The sequence below is a fragment of the Camelus bactrianus genome, chromosome 26 (assembly GCF_048773025.1).
Source record: "Camelus bactrianus isolate YW-2024 breed Bactrian camel chromosome 26, ASM4877302v1, whole genome shotgun sequence".
Classification (NCBI taxonomy): Eukaryota; Metazoa; Chordata; class Mammalia; order Artiodactyla; family Camelidae; genus Camelus; species Camelus bactrianus.
The window spans coordinates 25,252,730-25,278,742 of NC_133564.1; the positions used below are offsets into that span (position 1 = coordinate 25,252,730).

Genomic DNA, 26,013 nt, shown 5'->3' on the forward strand with positions numbered 1-26,013 from the left:
GGCTTATTTTCAGACAATTTATTTGATGACTTTGTTAATCAGGAAAAATTAACATCATGGTATTTTTATCTTTTTTCTTCATATTTAAGTTTTGTAAAACTTCTCTTTCTTTTTTTTCTTTTTTTTGACCTTTATATGTTTAAAAGAAGTCTAAGTTGGAGAAGACGGATTCTTACAAAGCATTTGGTAACATTTCTTCTGTGAGTAACAGTCCTAAAAACAGGTACAGAATTTGCAGTTTTATTTTCCATACTCACTTATTAGCATTGTTTTCTATTTCTTTCCTAAAAAGAAAGGTTTATTAGGTGTTGGGCTATTTCATTGGTAGAAGGAAGTTAAAGCATAAGCCTCCAGTATTATACTTATTAAACTAGACCTATAAAATGATAGTATTAATATTAATTTAATAGCTAACACTTCAGGGTATTATTCTTTGCCAGTCTCCGTGCTAACTGCGAAGCATTTTATGTGTAATATCTCATTTAATTTTTACAACAGCCTATGAGTTGGCTACTATTATTTATCCTCATTGTACAGTTGAAGAGACTAAAGGTTAAGACGTTAACTAGCTTGTTCAGGGACATACATCTTGTAACAGAGCTGACTTTCAAATCTATATTTGTTACTTCTAGCATCTCAACACCAATTGTATTTGTATGAAATACATATATTTCACTCCATTTTCAAAAAAAAGATCTATGGCAACGTGAAATGGTAGGTACTAGGGTTGGTGGAGAATAAAGGTGATGCACCTGTGTGCTTTCATGCTTAAGATTTGACTTGCTGACTTAGTAAAGTGTGGAGGATGTACAGAATTGCCAAAGATCTGAAGATGGAGAATTTAAAAAACTTACCAGGACGTGTACCCAGATCAAATGGACTATGTTTCCGTATGTATCAGGTGAAAAAAAATGCTTTGCTCTCTAATGGTTTGCTCACTTAGATAATGCTACTGTGGATCTGATAGAAACATTTACCAGAATGCCATCTCCCACCCAAATAATTTCTTTTTGTTTGGATACATCATATGTGATTGCTATGTTTGATGTAAACAAAAGGTTTAAGGGGTGTGCAAAACAGTGTACCCATTCAACATGTGGAAGCATTTCTTCATTTAAACATTCCCTGTGTTTTTGACGGACATCATCTTTGTGCCACGTACTATTCTAGGCAGTGGCATTCTGTGGGGAGTAATAGAGACATAGTCACTGGCCCTCTCAGAGTTTACACTCGAGAAGGATCGACAGGTAAGGGAGCATAAAACTACAATCCAGAGTTCGAATATGTTGGGGACACACTTTGGAGGTGACACTTGAGGCTTCATTTGGAGTTAGGTGAAGTGAGGGGATGTTTTCTAAGCAGAGGAATGGCCCATATACTAAAACCTGAAAGCAAGAGAGGGTGTTGCAGGGCTGAAGGGCTCAGCTGTCTGCTAGCAGTTCCCTGTTAGGGGACAGCGAGAGGGTGGTAGCACTTAGGACGGGAGAATTGAACAGGGTCCGGAATATCCCATTCCCTGATCGTAAAGAGTTGAGCACTAAGGAAAGGTTTTAGGCAGAGCAGTGACATCAAAATTATGACTGAGTACAGGGGTTGCACAAACATTTTCTGCAAAGGATCAGATAGTGAGTATTTTAGGCTTTGAGGGCCATGTGGCCTCCGTCTCAACTACACAGCTTTGCTGTTGGGGTCTCAAAACAGCCATAGATGATTTGTAAAAGAATGAGTGTGGCTGTGTTCCAATAAAACTTCATTTATGGACACCGAAATTTGAATTTCGTATCATTTTTACATGTCACAAAATGTTCCTATTTTGATTTTTTTTAACCATTGAAAAATAGGGAAAAAAAAAAAGCCCTTCTTAGCGACAAGCCTTACTGGAACAGAGTTGGCCCGTGCACCCTAGCAGGCCGGCAGTGATTGATGACTCTGGCTGTGGCAGGAACGGGCTGCAGGAGTATCAGAGCTGCAGAGACACAAAAAGGGATGCCATTGTGGTGGCGTCTGCAAGAGATGATGATAGCTTAGACAAGGGAGGTGACACTGGGCATGGAGAAAAAGAGATTGGTAAGGCATTTAGGGGATAGGATTGTTAGGATTCGGTGACTGAAGATAGGTGGGTGAAGGAAAATGGAGGACTTGACTGGGGCGCTGAGGTCTGTCTTTGTGGGTGAGTGCTGCTGTTTCCTTTGCTGGGCGACGACGTGAGAGGAAGACGGGTTTGAGGGGTTGGATGTTCAGGGGATGAGGTTAAATCAGGAGTTTAGTGAATAAGACATACTGAATTGGAGATACCTATGGACTGGCTCAGAAGCTAATTTTAATACATAAGCTTAGTGTATAGAAGTGAGAAAGATACTTACATATCAGTAACTGCTGTTTTAAAGTTCATTTGAATTTTCATTATGATAATACATGTACGTTTTCTACACATATTTCTGCTTCAGGGATATGTTACAAAAACATCCAGAATTTTGCCAGTATATATGATAATAAATTTTTTTTGTGTGGAATAACTGAAAATATCAATTTGCAGATAGTACTTTAGTATGAAGATTTCCATAAATACTAATATAAAGGTAAAGGTATTTTAAAATAAATTTATAATTGTCTTGAGTCACCTGATATTACTAATTCTTTGAACTGGAGTTATCTTTTCTCATGTTCAAAACTGTTTATTTACAGTGATAGGGTCTGATAATTGTAAAAACGAAGTCTTAATTTACAATGAAGATTTAAAATTTTTGCAACAGAGAATTTTATAAACATTCCTTAAATATCAAATGTGTTATTCTCCCCCCCCCCAATCAGGAATTTATTTAAATATGACATTTTTTACATAGGCTATTCTATACCACTTCATGTTTATAACTTTTCCTGTTTATAATTAATTCATCAGTGAGAAATGCCTCTTGTAGAAACTGGTTTTCTAGGTAGTTTGCTGTCTAGCGCTTTTCATACCATGTTATCTGCTAAATGGGTGTTTTTAATTCTTCTTTTGAGGAGTCAAAGGCAAAATTACTGCTTTTGGCTTATTTTTGTTAGTTGGAATTTGAAGAAAATTGTGAATAATGTGATTAATTCCATGCTAATGTTCCTCAACAGCCAAAAGTTAGTGTCATCGCAAGAATAATTGTAGATTGTATCCCACTTGGTTAAAAAAAAATGTTTTTGACTTGGGTGTAGATAAGGAGTATTTTCTTTCAAAGCATTTGACTGAGGAGGAGGGTGGAGCAAATGTTATTCTTAAGTACACCGATTTTGTGATGAACTCAAGTTGCAGTTTTAACTTTACCGGTATAATGAAGGTATTTGATGCAAACTGTTTGAAGTCTAGGCTGTCATTTAAGTAACAGTTGCCTTACTGGTGTTGCAACAAATGAACGTTAATACTGATTTGGAAAGATCTCTCATGGGGGGAGAGCAAAATAAAAAGTGAACTTGAGGAAGGAAAAGCTTTTATTCTTTACTTTCTTTTAAATGTTTTAGCATCATGGTGTCATCACCAGGAAAATGTTACAAGTCCTCAGATCCTGTTATTTCAGCTCAAGAGCAGGAGACCCAGGTATGGCTTTTGTAAAAAGGCAGTTGGTTTTTGAGAGGATAGTTATGATTTTATGCCTGCTAAAAATTCTTCTTTCCTGTATTTTAAGAATTGTTCTTTAGCTAAGAGTATAAGGTAGAGTTCAGTTTATTTTTCATCCTGAGGGGAAAATGTAATATCTGAAGCTCCAAAAATAGAGGACGGGATTTTTCTAAGTACATATAAAAAAATGCTGAGTGGTTTCTTTGTTCTTTGGCAGACTACGTTATATGGCAAGTTGGTGGAAGCCAGGCAAAACCATGCCAATAAAATGGGTTTTCCGCCAGCTATTCTGGCAACGAATAAGATACTGTTGGATATGGCCAAAATGAGGTAAATGATTTGCGTATTTCTAACTTATTTTCTTCTAACAGAACAGATTTGTAAAATGTATCATTAAGCAATAATAGGGCTGTGGCTCCAGCTGTCACATCTGGCAGGTAATTCCCAAATCTCCCCTGTTGCCACCAATGATCTCTTCACTGAGCTTTAGTCTTGCATTTCTCCATGAAACCAACTGTTTTCAGCAATCAGATTGAGTATACATGAAACCTAACTCATTACCCTCCAGCCCTCCAGACGCATTTCATGCAGACACCAGAACTCTTCTTCATGAATTCCTTTTTTTTTTGATAGTCACACTGTCATGTTCCTAATCACACGTGTAAAACTTCGTATTGTTTTTACTCTTCTGACATAAATCCCCTTCTTTCTCTTTTTAAAGTAGTTTTTAGGCTTTTTCATGTAAGTGTTCCTAGTGTGTCTGTCTCTGCCTTCCTCCCTGTTTTCAGTGACACCACTGCTAGTTTAGACCATTACTCTTGGACTATTGCAAGAGCCTCCAACTAGTTGCTCTTTCCTCAGTCTCTGTCTTTCATCTGATACGTGTACACCAAGGTACTCTCTCTTTGTCATGTGATACTTCTACTTAGCTAAGTTCCCACTGTCTTAACTTCTTTAGCTCACAATTCAGGGCCCTCCCTTTATGGATTTAAACCCACTTTTCCATGGGAGTCACAGAAATTTTAATGGTTTATCTTACCTGGATCATTTACCACTTGTTTATTTAAGTCCCCTTTTCAACTTCCATATACTTATTTACAATGTTGCCTCCACCTTGTCGTTTCCTTGATTGCCTAAAACCCCTGTTAGAAAATCCTTCAACATCTGGCTTTATTATTCTTACTTGCCATGAAGTTGTCCATGTTCTTAGCAGCTAAGTGATTCCTCTCTCTGGAATTCATAAAGAACTTTTAAATTTAAATTTAAAAGATGATTTTGTGGCACTTACTACATGATTTATTCTTTGTTATTATTGGCATACATGCGTTACGTCTTCTAGATTTTAATCTCTGTGATAAAGATACTATATTCCTCATTTTTTTGTGTGTTTTCGAAAGCACCTACACAATGCCTAGTAATCACTAGGTAGTTAATAAACATTTAGAAATTATTTCCCCAAGATAGTTGCTTGGTAATTTCCCCAAGATAGTCAGCTTTTGTACTTCCTTAAAAAAAAATTGTTTCTGTTACTAAATTTCATCCAAGCAATGTTACTTCAGAGTAGAATTTTCTAATGATATTACATAGTGCTTATATCTTACAATAATTTTTTTGTTAAAAATAAATATTCAAAGACACACTTAAATATTCAGTGAAGATACTTCAAGGAAAGGGAGTAATCATTAGATTGGCAGATTTTTTTGAAAGAAGGCACCATACAGTCTCTTGCATATTGGACACAATAAAAAATGTTGAATTAAAAGCCTGAAGTAGTTAGCAGGTTTATTGTTACAAATAAACACTGTGTAAATAATGAATGAGATTTTCTTCTGAGTCTCTTAGCCTCTTAGTTGTCCTCAGTTAGAATCTTTTCATATGTATGAAAATAATAGTAATGATAAGATCAGTAATCAGGTAGAAATTAGCCTGTTTCTTTATGATAATGGCATGTTTACCAGTTAGTATTGTGTTTTTGTGATGCTGTTAATGGTATTTTTATTCATAAATTGCTAAAAAAAAAAACACCCAAATCTTTAAATGGTGGAAAGCAAAGAAAGACATCATAAAACACTATTGCTTGTTTTATACATGATTTTTGGTTGTTGTGAAAAATGCATGTTTATTGAGTGTCACTGTGAAGCTAAATGTCAGCTGTGTTGCTGGAGTGGTAATGTCTCATTGGTTTTTGGACTTTTTCATTTTCTTAAACAACAGACCTTCTACAGTTGAAAATGTGAAAAGGATCGATGGTGTTTCTGAAGGCAAAGCTACGATGTTGGCCTCTCTGTTGGAAGTTATCAATCATTTCTGTCAAATAAATGGTGTTCAGGTAAAATACTGTGGTTTGCAGGATCCCTGAGAGAATCAACTTTTAAAAAAAAATTCCAAAACACCTTTTAAAAGCAACATTTTCTCCCTTAAATTTCATTTCCACACTGGACACTTGGAAAATGAATTCAGAAGGCATGGTATAGCTCAGTAACAGAGCACAGGCTCAGCACACACGAGGTCCTGGGTTCAATCCCCAGGACCTCCATAAAACCAACCAAAAAAAAAACCCCTCCCAAAAAAACCCAAAAATGAATTCAGATAGTTTCTGTAGTAAATCGGTTATAAAAACATGTTAGTTACATGGAAGTACAGTTGACATCCAGTGTTACACTAGTTTCAGATGTACAACGTAGTGTTTTGACATTTTTACAAATTATACTCTATTTATCATTATTTTAAGATAATAACTGTGTTCCCTGTGCTGTACATTACATCCTTATAACTTATTTTATACCCAGTAGTTGGTACCTCTTAACTCCCTTCCTCTCTCTTGTGTCTCCCTCACCTCTTTCCCTATTGGTAACCGCTAGTTACCTAATTTTTAAGATGATACTAAAGCAGTTGTCCAGGCTGTTCACGTCTGTCTATTTTGTTGGGAGGTTTTGTTTTAAAATTTGAATAAGTATTATATTTTAGGTTCCTTTCAAATGTAGGTAGAAATTAAAGCTGTAAAGTTACCCTGGCTCTCAGCTGGTAAGGAGCGTAGCCACTTGGTTTTCCTTACTGTTTGTTGTAGTCCCAATATAAAATAGAGCCCAGTGTTATATATTTCTGTTTCTGTTTTAAAGCGTCAGAATAGTTGTGTGTTGCAGTTTTTCAGAAACACGCATCAGGACAAAATACACATTTTCTGGAGGAGCTTAGCCGGCTACTCACACTGTGGTGTTTGCCATGGTCTGGTCTAGTGGTCAGTCCTCATCCTTGTAATCTTTGAAGACTTAAATGTCTTATCACAGAGTGGCTGTGTTTTGGGGAGTAGATTTGCATTCTTCTTCTCTGTGAGCTTGCTTTTGTGTGTGTGTGTGTGTGTGTATAAACATAAATATAAGTGTAAGTATTAGAATGCAAACTCATTCAATTTAGAGTGAGAAATACAACTGGGAAGTTTCACTTGACCCAACCAGTGTGTTTGCTCCCAGCGAAGGAGATTAGATCTAGGAAGCCAGCTCATCTGAAAGTTGTTTAGCAGGCCTGGAATATAACTGGGGAAATTCTGATGGTCTTAAGTCGTCTCTCAGCAGCAAAGGCAGAATGAGGCAATCTCATACATGGCCGCCAAGGAGGCTATAATACGGGCAGACCTCGTTTTATTGCACTTCACAGATAGTGCACTTTTTTTTTTTTTTTTTAACAAAACGAAGGTTTGTGGCACCCTTGCTTTGAGCAAATCAATGGGCACCATTTCTCCAACAGCTTTTGCTCTCTTCTCGTCTGTCACATTTTGGTAATTCTCACAGTATTTCAAACTTTTCATTATTATTACGTTTGTTATGGTGATCTGTGATCTGTGATCTTTGATGTTACTATTGCAAAAAGATTACAACTCACCGAAGGCTCCGAAGAAGGTTAACGTTTTTCAGTAATGAAGTATTTTTTAAATTAAGGTATGCATATGGTTTTTTTTTAGGACATAATGCTGTTACACACTTAATAGACTACAATATTGTGTAAACGTAATGTTTATATGCACTAGGAAACCCCAAAATTTGTGTGACTTGCTTTATTGTGATACTTGCTTTTTTGTGGTGGTCTAGAAACGTACCTGCAGTATCTCCGAAGTCTGCCTGCATTCAAATCTAGTTAGCCAAGACGCCGTCTCATCTGAACAGTGCTTGGATTGGCATTACCAACTTTTGCCCTTCTGCCTTTCCTATTTGTGTTTCCGTAACTGATCTCTCTCTGTTCACATAGTGTTCTACTTATGGAGAGCATGATCTGATTAGAGTTTTAGAGTTTTGCTTATTAGAATCACATTCTAGCCCTACCTTATTGAGATTATTCCACTCATTTCACTTTGCTGAGGGTTTTGGATGTTCCTGAACCCATTAGTCACACACTAACAGATGATATCATGATTTTGAAATCTTGATGGAGTTGCCAGTATGAATCACAGTGGCCTCATGTCTAAGACCTTGGTAGAGGGGTAGCCCATTGTTGCCTCCAGGTATAGACTACACTGTGGTCCTAAGGAATCTGGCTAGTGGAGTTTGGCCTTCCTAGAAAGTTAAGGCCAAATTCGACAGCGTTAAGGTCCCAAATGGGAACACTTCGCTGTCACTTAATAAAAAATGTTCTTCCTTACAAATCTAGGCTCACCGAGAAACAACCTGTAGACTTTCGGGCTTGTGTTATCTGGCCTCTTTCTTCCCCAAGCTGCGGTTGTCCCAGAGAGCTGCGCACTAGTGTGCACCCTGACTTGTTTATGGTGGGGCTGGACTGGTGTGGGTTACAATAAGCCAAGTTCTCTCAGATTTAGTCCTTTTAATTTAGTATTAGTTCCCATGTTTTGTAAGGCAGAGTTGGCAATTAGGAGGGAAACTATTCATGTATTTCTGTGAATCATCCATCATACAGTTCTATCATAGCTATCATTTGGTCTTTTACCTTCTTTTCAGGTTTTAGAAAAATTCTAGTATTTCTTCATTAATCTTATTTTTCAGTCTATCTCCCCTTTTTTTCTTTTAAATGTCTCTTAAGGAACCATATTTTAAAATTTACATAATGCTTTGAGTTTACAGCCACGTTTGGATGTATCTTTTAAAACTATATATAGGCGCGTGCATGTGTGTGCGCACACACACACACAGACACACATATAGTTATGATATAATCCCTTATGATACATTAGCAGAATTTGTGACTATAGTACCTGAATTTGAATATTAATTCTGTTAATTCATTCAGTATTCACTTCCAGGGGATTACGGGACTAATTCAGAGGCAGAGTAGTCCACATTATAGATCATTTTTTATTCTTTATTACTGGCTTAGGGAAGACTAGGAATTTCTAGTTCTATAGCCATGTTTGTCATTATAAATATTTTATTTAAAACTTATTCCCTCTAGCCTTACTTTGCCATTTTAAATCAATATTTTAAAAAATAAAAAAACTTCTTCTTGAGCTCCTTATAAAACGGGAATTTGGGGCTGTTCCTTAGAGGTTTTATTTGTGTTATTTTTTTCCCCTGATGGCTAATGATCATGTTGATATTCTATCACTATATTGATATTATTATTGATCATTTGTGGTCCATTTAAAATTTTGTAGACAGACCTCTTTCCAAGTACGAAACCTCAGGAAGAACAGAATAGAAGTCTGGTGGGGAAAAATGAAGCACACTCACTTTCACAGTCTGAGGCCATCACATACTCTTTATTCCAGGAAAAGAAAATGTCTTTGGTAAGTGTTACTTTCAAATTAGAGGGAATTTTTAAATTTATCTAAAATGTGCATTTGGTCAGCTTTTCAATATTAAAGTTGTGACTTTGGATAAATTTATTCTTATCCTACAATATTTTATATTGTTTCATTTTATAATTAACTTTAGAACAGAATGTCATTTTCTTTTCCTGCTAAACCTACTTCTGTCAGTTAAGTGAAAACAGCAAGTATAGTTTGACCATGATTATTTTATAGAGGTTGTATCAGAGGTACTGATGAACACATTTATAGCTTAGGGATACTGAAACAGCTGTATTTTAAGACTCTATTAGTATATGTACTGATATATATAACTATATATATATTATATAACTATTATATATATGTAACTATTCTTACATGTACTGATAAAGAAATAATCTCCAAAATATATTAAGTAAAAACAAAAAAGGGAAGATGAAGAGTGGTGTGAACACATACATGTAAATGTATGTATGTATACGCACGTTTATATATTCACATATCCTTGTGTATGCACACAGAGTGCACAGAGTGTCTCTGGAAGGATATCCAAGAGGCTAGAAATTAGTTTTAAAAAAAATTCAACAAACTTGCTTTTCATGCTATCTCCTCTAGTGTAATGTTCTCTTTCTTTAACTATGTCTACTTGTTGCTCTTTGAAAAAAATCTGATTACATGAAAAATGGCCATAGTTAATGTTTCTTCATTGTTCTGGCATAAGTCTTTAAGGATTTGTTGAGTTTTTTTTTTTTTTTTTTTTTAATATACAAAAGGAAGAGTATACATTAGTGGAATGAGGCAGAATGAGGCTTGAGCTCAGTTTAACTAGCTTGCATTCCTGTTCTCTTGGACATTAAATTGATTTGGACGCAGCTCTGCGGTCCAGGGCCTGCTTTTCCTGTTCTGTGTCCCATACACTAGGCTCTGTTACACACTTTGTCTTCTGGTTAAGGTCCAATAGAAACAAGAATAAACAGTCCACAGCTTGTCTTAGTCACTTAATAGATGTTCTAATTACGTAGTCAAACTCCTTAATTAAAAGTACAAAAGCCATTACACAAGAAATCAAATTAATTCCATTGTACTATTTTTGAAACAAATTACATGATAAATAGGAACTTTAAGTTCAATCTCTTATTTAAAAAAGCTTACATGTACATGTGAACATGCTTGTATATATACAATTTGATCATATGTGTATGGTATAACTGTATATAATTACTAAGAAAATATGGAATAGCTTCCAGAATTTCTGAATAAATTGTATTCCCTGACTCAGCCGGGCTGTGAGGCTTCATGTATTATGTTACATATGCATAGGTAAAAGTGTAAAGAGCTCTATATTTTCATTTATGTCTTTTGCTATGATTTGCTTGTAAGTTATTGTGAAATATCGTGGTGTAATTATCTGTACCTCCCAGGAGTCTGAGGAGGTCTTGCCAGTTAACCACAAAATTAAACATGTCTAAGCGCTAATTAATCAGGAGCAATAATATAATTAGTTTTAGGTAATATGATGCCTGGTATCAAATAACCCTGATATTATGCACACATGGTGCACACTGTCTAGTAGAAAAGGGTAGACATTTAATGAAAGTAACTTAAAACCTACCTTTAAAGGATGAAAATATTGCTTTAAATGCTCTGTTCTGTGAAGGTATCAACATTCATAGAAGTACAGTCCAAATTCAGACTTTCAAGGTGTATTAAAAGAGAATATTGTGAAATAATTTGGAGCTGACTGACTAAACTTTCTGAATGTTTAAAAGAATGTTTTATCTAACACACATCTTAAATGGATTTGGAGCTACATTTGTTTAAAAGCTACATAAATATGTAACAGTGTCCTTAATTTAGCACAATTCATGTTAAATTCAATACTTGGCAAAGGATGACAGCCCTTGTTAAATTGTGGTTATTATTATGTTATGAATAGAGCCAGTATAAAGCACCTTTTAGTCTTCTTGAGAACCTTTTATAGAATACACTTGGAGCTTTATGTATCACTAAGCATTTAAGGATTTGTCTTCTTGGAAATTCATGTAATTTAAGTACCATGTGTTATTTCAAGTATATAGATTATTGGATTATGGTTTACTACATTTTTAAAAGGTTGTGGCAGCTATTAGACTTAAATAGAATGACTACTCTGTCACTAATTTTAAAAGCGAATAATTACGGAGGGATGAAGACTGATTTCTTAGCTAAAGTTGGGAGATTGTTTTATTCAATATACGAAGTATAAAAAGTAGCACCTGTGGCATTCTATAACATGAGTAGTTGTAAAGAAATAGTTAAGATGAAGAATGTAAGTGAAGGTTTAGTTCACTGTTTATTTCTCAGTGAACCTTTACTGCAAGTTTTGGACAGTGTATTTCCATCCAGTACAGTGGAAACGTTGAAAAACTCACTGGTTGTCTTGCTGCTGTTTCTCTAGGAACATATAGCTCAGAACAGGACTCTGCCTCTCACAACAGTTGGCACGCACTTGTCCCAAGCGGTGAAAGCTGGCTACCCAGTCGATGTGGAGCGAGCGGGCCTGACTCCACAGGTTCAGAAGATTATTGCTGATGTTATCCGAAGCCCTCCCATCAACTCAGGTGATAACCGTGCCCCTGGCCTGCAGCCTTAGTGACCTGAGTCACTGAACCCAGATGACGTAAACAAGCAATCCACTAATAGTTTCCACTCTAATAGCATTAACCAGTTATGCTACTAGGAGAACTTAACTCTTGTAATGCGTTTTTACTGGTTTAGAAAAAGTCCTTCTTCCCATTATCACTCAGAGGAAAGTATGAATCTTGAGAAATTCTTGTTTTCCTTTTCAGCTTCAGATTACAACTTCCACACCCATCTCCGAAACAGTGTGCTTTCATCCTTTTCTAATTTCCACCTCATCACTGGAAAAAAAAATACATTTCCCTCCCCATATTCATTCCCCTTAGCTTACTGACTCCTAGTTTTTTCCTAAACCTTTCTGATTCCTTGCCATTGGTTTCACTTAAGTAGCCATTCTAGTCATGCAGTCAGTGGTGTCAGTCACTGTGGCCTTGAAGGGATGGACCAAGCTCTCCTGGGCCCCTTGTGGAAAGGCTTCCTCTTATCACTTTGCTGCAGAACAATGTGCTCATGGGGATCAGGCCCCTTTGCTTGTCCTGCAAAATATTTAAAAATACGCCTATTTTAAAATTATGAACCTTTTTTTTTTAACGGAAGTCAAGGTGAGGTACATGAGAAGGACTTCCCCCTAAATGTACAAATGTAAACTAAGTGTGCTATAATTCAATAAATCTGATAAATTTTTTTTTAGACTGTTAGGACAAAGCAGTGGACATACAAAAAGTCTTATATGCTGTAGTGCAAATAATTAAACTTTTTATTACCTCAAATTCTTTCCCACTTGGGAACAAATATATAGTTCTCCCCAAAATTTGGAAATAATGGAAAAAAGATCACGCTCTGAAAGCACAATTAATACTATACTTAACTGATCAGAACAAAAATATTTAAGTCCCCTTCAAAGGCAGCATTTGTTCTAGGCTTGAGCAAGATTTGACTCAATGTCAAAAGAAGGAATACCTCCATTTCTTCTGTTACCAACTTCAGAGGTGCAGAATCAGGAGAGACTCAGAGGCGAGTCTGGGCAGTGGTCATCTGAGTTAGTGCCTGGGAGCTGAAGTTTCTCTTCTTAGTTAAAGCATTTATTTTTAGTACTATACACTGAGTATAGCAGATATATTTTCATTCAGAGTTAAATATTAAATTGCAATTACAAAGAACCATAGAAGATACTTTAAATTATACTTATCAAACACATTTCATCTTCCTGTCAATACACTGTACATAGGTTGTACAAATAATATGAAAAAGTACATTATTGTGGTTTACTTCAAAAGCCAAAATTGAGAAAGTTAAGATGAGAACCATGAACTCTAAACGTTATTTCTTTTGACTGTGTGTTTATAGTCTGTAAAATATCATTTATTGATGTGAAATTTTATTTTTGAATTCTTCCTTTCCTTCATAAAATACTGTTTCTTTCCTTGATAAAATACTGTCTGTTCTCTTACTGGAGGAAACATTGTTGAGTTATAAATTACAATAAGAAATGAAGATACACCTGCCATATTAAAAATTCAGATATGTTATTTTCATCTTTTTACTTAACTGTAGCCATATCACATAATTTGGTGTCTCAGTGAACAAGTTTGTTGGCATTTAAATTATGGCAATGAATTGAGAATGTTCTATATTCTATTATAACATAATCTTATACCTAAAAATAGTGTATTCATGAATTGAGAAATTGTTACCTGTTATTTTCATGCTACCTTATTTGCTAAGTAGGTTTTGTTCTTGTAATCTAATATTTTAAGGAATTCTGTACCTTTTTATTCTTTTAGTTTTTTCCATGTTTATATGATTTTAAGCTGCTTTTATGGAGTTGAGAGTCTAACTATGCTTAATAATAAATGAAGCAGAGTATTTAATGAGGTATCTGGATGATACTCTGAATAATTTCATTCTTTATGTGCATGTAACCGGAAAATTAAGGGTGGCTTCCAAGGGACCTGCCACAAAAGTAGGGGTAATATGATCTCTTTTAAAGCACCTAAGGCTTGCAGGCAGTCTTCATTATTTTACCCTTCAGCACTTACTTACATGGAAAGTTAGGGCAAGTAAGATCTGAAAATAAGCTCTGTCTTTCCCAGAAAACTTATTTAATCAATAGGCATTTTGAATAATTGATGTGTTTTGTTATGCTACTCAGTCCATTGAAAGAATCCTTTTTATTAGCATCTATTTACAAGTATGATTAGCTTCTATTTTGAGGATAAGTTATTTTCTTAAAATTAACTTATACTTGATATTTGGGATTTGAAGCATAATTCCTTTAGAAACAATTCTGTGTATGGTGGGTTTGAGTCTCAGGGCAGTCCTCAAAAGACAGTTTGAAACATAATTTATGCAGAGTTGATGGCCTGACCTGACTTGGGGTCTTGGAGGCAGGGGTGCAGATGGTACAGGAGTGAGGGGACATGTTTTACTCCATTTCCGTTCTGTACGGGGATAGGCATTTGAAAGAAGAACGTTTTTTGGCCACCTTCCTCCATCCTTTCTACAAAATATTTCACTATTTCCAGCTCATAGGTTTTTGGCAGTGTTCTGTGTAGTTTATTTTTAAATCTTTTTTTTCCCCCATCCTTTATAGATGTAAATAAAATTAAACTAATTAAAATGTATGTTCCTGAAAACATTGACACATACCTTATCCACATGGCAATTGAGATCCTGGAAAAAGACTGTGACAGCAGACTGTTCTGCCAATCTTCATGTGATTCCAACAAGAAGAGGTGTTTCCCCAACTCTGAAGCAAGCTATTCAAATTCTAAGAGAAGCAAGGAAGAGGCAGACATTAATTCCAAGGTGTTAATTATATGTGGAATTTTCATATGGTGTCAGACTGTTCAATTTGCATACTCTAATACCAGAATGCTGAGTTTTTGAACTGTTAGAAATTCTGATATAAGGTTACTTTTTTTTTTTTTTTTAATCTGGGTGCTTTATTTCCTTTGCATTTCCTAAGTCTGATCTGAGAAAAGACTCTTTAAAAGACACAAAAGGGGAATACAGCCCATCTATTTAGCTTCTTGTGTGGAATATCAGCTCCACTTCTACCTGCTATTGACTATATAGCCGGGAAGTTCTGTTTCTTTCATAGATGTATTTCATATAGGCTTTAAGCATATGGTAGTTTATGTGGTTAATGAAAATAAAGACCAGCTCTATTATAAATACCTCCTCAAACGAGTTAGTCCATCTTTCTGTCATTCATCATGCTCTGTTCCTGGTGTATAGAATATCTCAGGTATAAATATAATTGTTACTAATGGTCCATGATTAGAGAAAGACCATGAATTTAGTATTATTTTACATGGTATATTTTATTAAAATCAAATGCTTTGAAAATTACTGCTCTATATGTTATATGAGGTAAATAAATAGTAATCAGAGAATAACATCTTTGACAATGTGACTCTACTAAATGATTGTAGAGACTTGAAAATTTGACCTTTACTATTTTCTAGGTCTAAAGTAACTTGATTGTGTGATAAAAGTTTGTGAAAACTAATAATTAACTAAAAAATTACTTTAGTTCCTAGATGATAAATTCAGAATGGTGGTAGGTGGTTGCTAATATTTATATTAGAGAGTTAGGGACTTTATCTCAGTTCTACGGTAATACTTATAGGATTTCCAACAGTTAAAAACTCCTTTCTGAATAGCTTAAAAATAAGAGGAACTGGTCTTTTTAAATTCTGTACTTCAGTTAGTTTTGTATATAGTCATGTCAGAATAATGTGCATTTATGCTCTACTTTTTTAGGCATAGTTTTTTAACCCCTAAGAACGTAGTGCGTGCAGTAACTATTTTGTATTCCATAAACATTTTAAAGGTTGATGGAAAGCATCCGTATGATTTTTCACTGAAAGATGAGAGTCACAGAAATTCACAAAAACTAACTTTTAATGAGCCACTCAGCAATTCAGAAATGGAAGAGTTATTTACAGACCCTCCATCACAGGTAAATTGATCTATTTAAAATAGTTTTTATGACAAATACATTATGCTTGATAATTTATATGCCTTGGTTTATCTTAGTTTTTAGATGAAATAAATGCAAATATAATGTACATTTTTCTCTGTTGCTTAAATACGTATGTGCACATGTAATCAGTAAATGAGTTACTGTTTTGTATTCTCAACTTAATGATAGTAGTTTGTTAACAGAATTTGGAGTATCAAAAAGATGTAAAAACCCACTGACATTTTTATTATGATTGCTGGGAATTTTAGTCTTCTACTAATGAAGGAAATTGTCACTAAAAAGCATTGTTTTTGTTATTAGACCTCATAATTAAAATCTCTCCAGATACTTACTGTTGAGATTTACACTCAATGTAAGTAAGCATTTCCCCCTTTCTCAGTGAAATAAGATCATTATTATAAGGATAGGACAAATGCTGAAGGTCATATTCCATACAAATGTTACAGGAGAGGAAGACATGAAATACTAGCTACCACTTTAATAAGTACCAAGGATGAATCAGAATGTGTTTTGATATTTTATGTATATTCTCATTTAACTCTCCAGATAATCCAGCGATATTACATACTGTTACTCTCATTTTCTGTGTTAAGAAATCGAAGCTTTAATAACACCCATAATGTCATACATTTAGCAAATGACTCAGAACTCAAACCTAGCTCTGTCTGGTTTCAGAGTCCCTCTTATTCCAAAGTATTTAGCTGCAATTACAAGACTTCCAGTTTTTCCCTCTGCTCTGTTACTGTTTGGATGTGCACTCTGTTTTACTTTTTGGCTTTGTCATCATTTTAAGTGGTTTCCTTCCTCCAGTTGCCCTCAGGGGTTCAAACTCTAATTGCAAGCAATTACAGTTGTCTGTGGCTACAAGGGATTTTGATTATTATGATTTGGGGGGGAAGAAGAAGTATTTCTGGGCCAATTTTATCTCTACCCAAGTGCCTTTTCTCTATGCTATTTATGTCCCTAATGTTTATTATTTGTAAGTCAAACTATACCTGTTCTCCTGGTCTTCTCTTCCCTGTGAGAAAATGGTACCTGAGTTGCTATCTTAGCCAGTTTTTCTCTTTACCTTTTGCTAAAGTGTGGATAACCCTTTCTTCTACACTGGATTTATTTAATTAAGTTGGAATAGCTAACAGTTTTTACCTTTTTAAAATATGAAGTTGCAGTTTTTTGCCAAGGATCTTTTATTTTTTTCCCCCTCACCCTTAAAAATTTTGAACCCATTTTTAAACGTAGAAAACACAACAAAACTTAGCAAGCAGCTGATCAACAGTACATGGATACGGTCTTTGTTCTTGCAGTGGAATAAACTGTACTTGTGTATGAGGCCGACAGGCCTGTTGTAATTTACACGAGGCCAGCCGATCATAAGGGCCTCCAGTGCTGCCAGTAACTCAGTGCACTCTGCCCGATTTCAGGGTGTACCCGTTTAGGATTTCTCGGTCATCTTGGTTTGAGGAGCTAGTGCTCAAGCTGAGATAACACGGATTAATGCCATTTTTAACTTATGGAACACTTACCTATTTAAAATTGTTTTTTTTGTGTGCAGATCATACAGTGCACAACCACTGCTTTTGGGTGTACTTTTTGTCCCAGGGACTTTTAACTTCAGGTTCTGAGGCTTCATTTGGTGCTCAAGCCCCCTAAAAGTATGCAGAGTATCATGTACAACTATCTTTTTTTCTGAAAGTGGATCTCTAGTTTTTACCAGATTCTCAAGAGTCTGTGAAATAAAAAACTTTTTTTTTCATTTATTCAGCAAGTGTTTTTGAGTACTGCTTCGTTTTCAAATGCCTGATATAACTGTGTGTGTGTGGTGTGTGTGTACACGTGCGCGCATGTGCACGTGTACGTACATGCCCAGGCACGTGCCCCGCTCAGAACATTAAATTCACCATTCTGGCCAGCCCAAATCAAGTACACCGTGGGACATAGATCTGAAATAATATTCAGTTCTTTCCTTCTTAAATGAGAGTCTACACTTAAGTGTCTAAGAATAGATAAGAGGATGGCAGGTAATTGCCTAAACAAATGGCACAGTGATTTTGTCTCTCTCATTCATTTACTGTTAGATCCAGAAATAAATTCTGTAGATCTCATTACTTTATTTGGCAAGGGAAGGATGTTGGGTGTGTACACAGTAACCCATGTTACCTTTTGCAACTGAGACACATTTTTCAGCAGTACAAATATATATGTATTTTTTTGTTTCTTTCCTACAGACTTTGTCTGAAACCTCAAAGAGAAAATTACCTGGGTGGTTTGCCACAGGAAATGAGACCTTACCTTGTATCAGCAAGAAATCAATGGGCAAAACAAAGCACAAGGGTCTTTTTAGTTGAACTGGCAGTGGCCAGAGGAATTGTGTGTGTCTTACTGCATCAAAATAGGGAAGCTGTATTTCATTTCTGAAGAGAGTGGGGAGTAATATTTCTGTTTAAAAATTATTCTAATCTCAAAGTAAAACTCACTTGTTTAGCGAACCGCTGGTATCTTAAAACAGCTTTGTGCAATTCCCATAAAGTTGAATCTTCTGAGAGCCTGAGTGAGTATATCATAGAATGGAATAGTAAGTTAGTTTCCCGTAAGATTGCTCTAAGAAACTGTGTTGCACTGTCCTATTTTTAATCTCTTTACTTAATTCAGCAGTATATTTGGAAAACATAATGTGCAATGATTTAATATAGATAACAGACTAGTAGTTGTGTAGTGATTGTGTATGTGATATAAAACATTCCAATATTACCAAAATTCTGTCTTGTAAATGAAGAAATCATAGTTACTTTACAAATTATATTTACTATTGTGAGAAGAACTCTTATACACATTTAAAAATGGTATTAGTGGACCAGACGAGTGTAAATGAAACATTTTGTGTTCCATATAAATAGGGAAAAGAATATAACAAGAGACCAGATTACACCAGACAACTATGGATTTTGTGTTTTATAAACTATTTCTATTATTTTTCAAGTAATAATAAAAAACGTCCTTCATACTGAATGGTATAAAGATCTGTGTTTTAACTTTGATTTACTTAATTACCTTGCTCACTCTTAATTTTTGACAATGTCAGAATTTGATTCTGCAATCTCTTTTTGTAGCACATATAACTGAAATATCCAAAACACAAATACTCTGACATGGAGTTGGGTAAAATCATACTTAATACAACTTTAAGCAATTCACCATATGGTATTTTATTGACTTTTTTGTGAATAAAAATTACTGTTGTTAATAAAGGATAAATATATGTTTGTTGTAGAAGAACTAGAAGATATGGAAAAGCAAACAAAAAAAGAAAAGAAAAATCACAGTAGTTCCACTAGTAGGTAATCAGTTAACCCCTTTCGTATATCCTGCTAAGCCTTTTTATATTCACTTCTTTTCTTACTTTGTTATATGGATAATACATGAATGAGTTTTCTTGGTAAAACCTTCAGGCTACACTTTTAAGTATACCTAAAGTATGATGGTCGTCTTCCAGAAACGCACTTGTTTGAGTTGTGAATTGAATGAGTTGCTTTTTCCTGTGGAATATCAATTTTACTGAAAAGAATGATTGACAGAAAATATGGTTGGCTATTCAGCTTTGAGGTTGGTGGACATTTTCTCAAAATTGAACCGGGTCAGCCCCTCACTTCAAGATGATGGTTATTTGTTGCCATTGATAAAATTTGAAGTTTCTAGCAAAGTTTATAATTTTGGAAAACTTGGGCATTTTACAGGTTCCCATAACATAAAGACTGTTCTATGAGATGTGTAGGATGAACAGTGTTTTTACATTAAATAATGATTTTTGTCAACATTGCATAACTCAGTGAATGTGCATAACTCAGTGAATCAGTGTTTTCTGGATCTGGATGATCTTACAAAATCATGCATGGGTGAAGGATTCATGTGAAGTGTACAGTGGACCAATACATTTTAATGTGGCAGAGTATGAAAAAATTCCTTTATACATGGCTTCAGATTATGCACTGTAACCAATCTTTAAGAAGCTAACACTTGTCCGGTTTTCATATAGTTTCAAAGAAGAATGTTGACAGTTATCTGGAAAGGCTATTAAAATACTCCCTTTCCAACTAAATACCTGTTTGAGGTCAGACTTTTTTCAGATATTGAGCCCAAACCATGTTGAATGCAGAAGCAGATCTGAGAATCTAGCCACTTCTGTTAAACCAGACAATAATGCCACTCTTCTCACTATTTGGAGGGGGAGGAAAAATGAAGAGGAAGATATATTTTTTAAGGTATTCATGTTAACATGTAATGGATTTACTACCCTATTTTTAAATGAATTAATAAATATTAAAATTTTTTTCAGTTTTAATTTCTAAGATGGTAAGTAGTGATATAGCCCACATTAACAAAAGCTCTTTTGGGTCTTCAGTAATTTTTAAAAATATGAACATGTTCTGAGACTCGAAGTTAATTATTATATAAATGTACTATGAATTGTTTAACTGATTTCATATTGTTAGACATTAAAGTTGCTTCCAATTTTTTTCTGCCATTTTAAGCACTGCTTTGCATATTCTTGAAATGAATTATGGCATAATCTTGTACCAAATACACAGCCGGAGGGAAAGAGTGAATTTTTTGTTTCTGTTACCATCTCTAGTGGACTTTATGCCTTCCCAGCTTTCGTGGCTCTCGAACACTGGGTTGGTTCCAGGGAGAGTAATTCCAAGCTGGACGTGGGATTGGCGTTTATGACCTCACCTCATCTAAGCTAATCTTTGGCAACAGTGTTTGGACCTGGGATAGACAGGTAACCCAGGAATTGCAATCAGGGTGAATCTCGGGGCTTTTCATGGGAACACTGGAATAGACGTGAGCTAGTTCTCCCTGCTGTTACCAGTGAGGAAGCACAGGCCTTGGGAGTGCTGAACAGGCTTAGGACCATGAGGAATTGTCCTTTGCTGAAGCTGACGCTGAGGTAGCAGGGTAGGAACACGGCACCAACATCGGGTCATTGGTGATATTTCTGGGCTACTAGTTCATGCCTTTCCTGAAATCAGATGTATCTTTGAATATTTCAGAGATACATGGAACATTATTAAATTCCCTTCACTTAACGTTAAATCTGTTTGAATGAGGGATTTTGTTGTTTGTTTTTAACTTACGATTGTGTGTAGTCATCACAACAGAACAGTCATGTGATTGACAGAAAGACCCTCAAAGATAGAAAAGATACAGTTTCCTTAATGACAGAGGATATGAAATCTCAGAGATGGTTTCACTAAGTAGAAGACAAAGCTGCGTGCTCCCAGGTGGAGCTCCTAGGGGCTTCCTGGATCCCCCAGTGCTCCATTTCCCCTGAGTTTCCCCTGGGGTTTTTGTATCCTTCCTACCTCCGCCATCCCCACGCCTGACTCCCTACCACTAGAGTGTATTTTGGAGGCTGTGTTTATGTACCTGCCTGATTGCCAGGCACAAATGACTGGTACGAAAGGACCTCAACACATAGCAGGGGATTTACTGGAAGAATAGATGGACTGAACTATAATTTCCTGGATGAAGCATGTTCTTCAGCAGCCTCAGGCCTCATGGTTGCCTCAGGTTGATTCTTAAAACCAAGGTGTTCCTTTTAGGGTATTATTCTTATGCCTTCTCCTCCAAGAAGTATTAATTACTTTTCCTTCTGTGTTATTTGTCATTGGGCTCTAGCACTATGACAGCAGAGTCAGACAAATCCCTAACAGTTATTTAGAATTCAAAAGAGCTGTGGTCCAGAGAGTTAGAAGAAGAAAAGAACAGAGGATTCTTCCTATTCAAAGAGGTTGCTTTAGAATTACAGCATGAAAGATCCAATGGAATGACCTTAAAGTCATTTTAGTGCTTACTAGACATTCATCTGTCTTATGGAAAGCAAAGAAATGCAGCACCAACAAGACTGAAGAAAGTTCGCCACCATCTTGATGGCAGCTTTAGACTGAAGGCATCTCAGCTTCTGAGATGATATCCTCATAATTTTGCTGGGGAAGGCAATCCAAAACTCATTTGGGATAACGTACTAAATTCCTTACCAGGTAAACATGTTTAAATCTAGAAAAGATGAGAAATAAATAAAATTCAGAGTAAATTAAACCTTTGGTTGTAATATTTTAGGGTTGAGGAATAATAAGTACCTATTTGGTATTGTAAGCATTTGTAATGCTTGAGATAATTTAACTTACTAGAATGACATTTTTGTGACTCCAATTTAAACTGTATCATTGAAAAATTAGTATAGGCTTATTATTCTTAAGTTGAGATCCTACCAAGTTTGAAACATTTTTGGAATATTTAATGAGAGTTTTAAAATTTGTTACTGTGTAAAAATACTGCCATCAAAAATTTCACTTCCAATGTAAGAGGAAAAATCTAGTATTATGCTAACTATGATTACTAAGGTTAATATTAACATCTATTCATTAAACCCAGAGCTTTTATTGTTTTTTAGAAGTATTAATAGAACTTCAGCCTCACATCCAGCTTCATTTTCTAACTCAGCTTAAAAGGATAATTGAGGAGTAAGTACTCATGTAGGTCTTCATTCAATAAACATTTGCATTTATAATTTGCAAGACAGTATGCTGACTTCAGAAAAGATGGAACAAAGATGAGAAGAAAATGCGACGTGGATCCCATGCTTAGGTTTCCTCTGTGAAGAGTTAATAGGACATCTTACTAAAGTATTTTCTTACAGGAAACACAACATTTTAAAGAAAATATTTACTTCACATACTCAGTAAGATAAAAGAAAAAAGAACGTGTGAAAGACATTTTGCTCTGTAAAAGAAAAGAAGAGATCACATAAAGGAATCAGAATAATAGCAATCAGAACTAATAAGTCACTAAGCATTTGCTCCGTGTCAGACCTGCGTAGTTAATCAGTCTGTAACCTGAAGAGTCAGAGTGACATGCTGGCCTGTTTGTGTACACAGAACATAAGAGTGGGGAAAGATTACGGTCTATGAATATGTAACCAGGTGGGGTTAGAGGCCAAGTGGAACTTTCCTTTTGTTTTAAGCGGAATTTTCTTTTTCCTCTGACTTTTGACTAAACCTAGAATTGATAGCAAAAGGTACTGGATGCTCCAAGTTCTAAACTCAGAGCACTTCTAGCTGTTTGAATGATAGTGTCTTTTTAGCAAAACTGGCACTCCCACTCCTCCCCCACCCCCTGTGAAAGAGGGGTATTGGGGGAGAGAGGATCCCCAGCGTCACAGAACTCCATGACACTGGGGGACCTACCCTGGTGTGGGGACAGGTTTCTCATGACCCTTCCTGCTAGACCCCTGAGCAGCTGAGCCTTCATGAGAAGACGTCCCCCACCTTTTCCATGAGGAGGAAGTTTTGGGTCCACGGGCTCATACACATCTGAGCCGATACCTGTCCCCCTTTTCTAGACCATGCTTCCAGGAACCAGGACCCCCTAACACCTGGCCCAAACATTCCTGAGGTCCCTGGGGCCTCTGGCGTGGATTCACCCACTGGTAGGCTTATTTCTCGGCTTGAAGGGTAGTCAGAGAATGGCTGTTTGGAGGAGTTGTGGACAAAACTTGTACGTTCAGGCTCAGTGTTCATATTCAGGTGCAGGAGGCCCTCTGTGGCACAGAACAGAGCCAGAGTGGAAGGAGTGGGCTGTGTTCCCTTCACCAACAGCACAGTCTCCCTTTGTAACCACGACTAGACCTCAGTAGGTTGAAGGGAGAAAATGGGGCTGCTGGAACTCTAAGCCTTAGACAAGATGTGGACCTTGACAAGTCCTCCATATCCTCCTTGTCTTAGGTCCTAGTAAGGGGCAGTTTATTATTTTCATGACTCACTTGAATTACACAGTTTTCAGCATCCACCAAGAACCCATCAGTTCACTTTCTTTGCACCTTTGTGTCATCGTTTTCACACGGGAACTAAAGGAACGTTTACTTCGGTAGTTCAAGAGCACCACCTGCTGGTCAAGTTTGGTAATTTCAGATGATACGGTACACAGGAAAATCCCGTGATTTGTTTAGGTTTTGGCTTCAGGTGGTGCAAGAGTCAAGATTTGGGAGGACAGGGAGAGGTGTTTACTCTGAGCCAGTTTTTATGTTCCACAGAGAAACTGGAGTCTTCATTTATAGAGCAGCCAGAATTGGCATGTAAGTCTAAGTCTGTTCATCAGCTCCAATGTGCAGGGCATACTAGGATTTACTTCTTTACTCTCAACTGGAAACTGTCCTTTGATTTGTATTGAGAAAATTCTCTGGCTCCCCATTGTCTAGAAAGGAGCTGCTTACGCTTTCTTGTCTTCTCACCTACCTCACCCCGCAACACAGAAAACAACCCACAACCTCCTATACAGAATGAGAGTAATGCTTAGTTACCGTTTAATGAATCTCATATCTAGCCTCTAAACCGAGATTCTAGGTCTGGAGCGTAGAATTGCCCTCTTGTAGAGAGCATCCCTGAAGCCTAAGATAAGTACCATACTGCATACTGTCCTAGATGGGACCTACCTTCAGGCTACCCATCCCCAGCTTTGATGTCCGCAGTCTCAGGCTAACCCTGTGTTACGGACTCAATCGTGTCCCTAAATTCATACGCTGAAGTCCTAACCCCTCAGTGCCTCAAACTGTGACTGTGCCCCTGTTATCCTATTTTAAATATTGCAACTTTATAACATTAACATTTGCTATAACAAATCCTTCATCATCATTTTCAAAAATTTCCTGGTTATTCTAAATTTGTCCATCTAAATAAATTTAGAATTGTTTTGTTAAGTTTCAGAAAATTATTTGGTATTTAAAAAATTGTGCCTGTGGATTTTATGGATTAATTTGGGAAGGAACTCATGTAATATTATCAAAATTTTCCTGTAAGAAATGCAACTTATTTCTTGGTTTTCTCAAAATTCTTTTATGCCTCTCAGTAAAGCTTTGCCATTTTCATCTAGGCCATGTATATATCATATATCTTTATTCCTTGGTGATTTTTGTCGTTCTTGCTTGTGTTGTTACTTTTCCCATTACATTTTTAGCTGGTTGCTATAGAAGGACTGTTAATTTCTTTGAATAAGAACTGTTAGTTTTATAATTTTTTAAAATTTGATTTTGTATGATATTTCAAGTAGGCCAGCATTTCATTTGCCAAAATTGATAGTGGCTTATCTTATTGTGCCCTATGAATATCTCTTAATTCTTCTTCTTTTCTAATTGTATTGGAAGAACCTTGAGATCGGTGTTAAGTAATTGTGGTGAAACCAAGTATGCTTATCTTCTTTCTGGCAGTAATTTTATTTTAATCATTAATTATATTAGTGATTTCTGATGAATCATTTTTACCATATCCAGGGAATTCACTTCTATTTATAAGCTTTTAAATTTTTTTCCCAGAATTTATGTTGTATTTATTGTGTGCCTTTACTGACAACTGTCCAAAGAGTTTACATACTTTCTTTTTAACATTTGGTTTATAAATATGAAGAATTATAAACATAGATTTTTTTTATAATATTAACAATCCTTATTTTCCTGGTAGTGGTAGATTATTTATTTAAATTAGAGCCAGGCTTAATATAGTCATATTTTATTTTATATTATGTCCATAGATACAATTCATTATTTATTTCCTTCCTTCCTTCCACTCTTTCTACATACCTTCCTTCCTTTGATAGGTTTCAGTATATGACTCCCAGCTCCATTAAAAAATTGAGATGTTTCTCTTCTTTATTTATATTTTCTACCATTTTTGTTCTCAAAAAGTTTAATTTATTCTTGAGTCAACTGCAGTAATTTGTATAGAAATTATTAGTTTCATCAAAACCATCACATTTACCATTAAAAAAACTGTATATATCTTCTAACTGAAAAATTTTCCTCTGTATCTGTGACTGTATTCCATGTCTAATTCCTTATATTTTCACTTTCCTCCCCTTTTATCCTGGTTAGATTTGCCTGTGGTCTGTGTCTTTTCTTGGTCTTTTCACTGAACAGACTTGGTATTTATTTATCAACATATTTCTTTTAAATTTTATCATTGACTCCTGATTTTACCATAACTAATTCCCATCTTCTGCTTTCATTTGGTTAATTTTGTTCTGTTTTTCTAGTTT

The 26,013-nt window shown here is 35.7% G+C and overlaps 1 protein-coding gene across 2 annotated transcripts in view; it reads left to right on the forward strand.

Annotated features, from left to right (window-relative positions):
* WRN (WRN RecQ like helicase) overlaps window positions 1-18,936 on the forward strand; it is an 89,526-nt gene extending 70,590 nt beyond the window's left edge. For both annotated transcript variants that reach the window (XM_074353611.1, XM_010953216.3), the window contains 9 exons: window positions 147-223; window positions 3,490-3,565; window positions 3,804-3,916; window positions 5,801-5,915; window positions 9,186-9,317; window positions 11,758-11,920; window positions 14,533-14,747; window positions 15,778-15,906; window positions 18,156-18,936. In XM_074353611.1, the coding sequence (XP_074209712.1) occupies window positions 147-223; window positions 3,490-3,565; window positions 3,804-3,916; window positions 5,801-5,915; window positions 9,186-9,317; window positions 11,758-11,920; window positions 14,533-14,747; window positions 15,778-15,906; window positions 18,156-18,275 (1,140 nt within the window). In that variant the 3' untranslated portion in view covers window positions 18,276-18,936. The remainder of the gene's footprint in view (window positions 1-146; window positions 224-3,489; window positions 3,566-3,803; window positions 3,917-5,800; window positions 5,916-9,185; window positions 9,318-11,757; window positions 11,921-14,532; window positions 14,748-15,777; window positions 15,907-18,155) is intronic.
* Window positions 18,937-26,013: the final 7,077 nt, after the last annotated feature.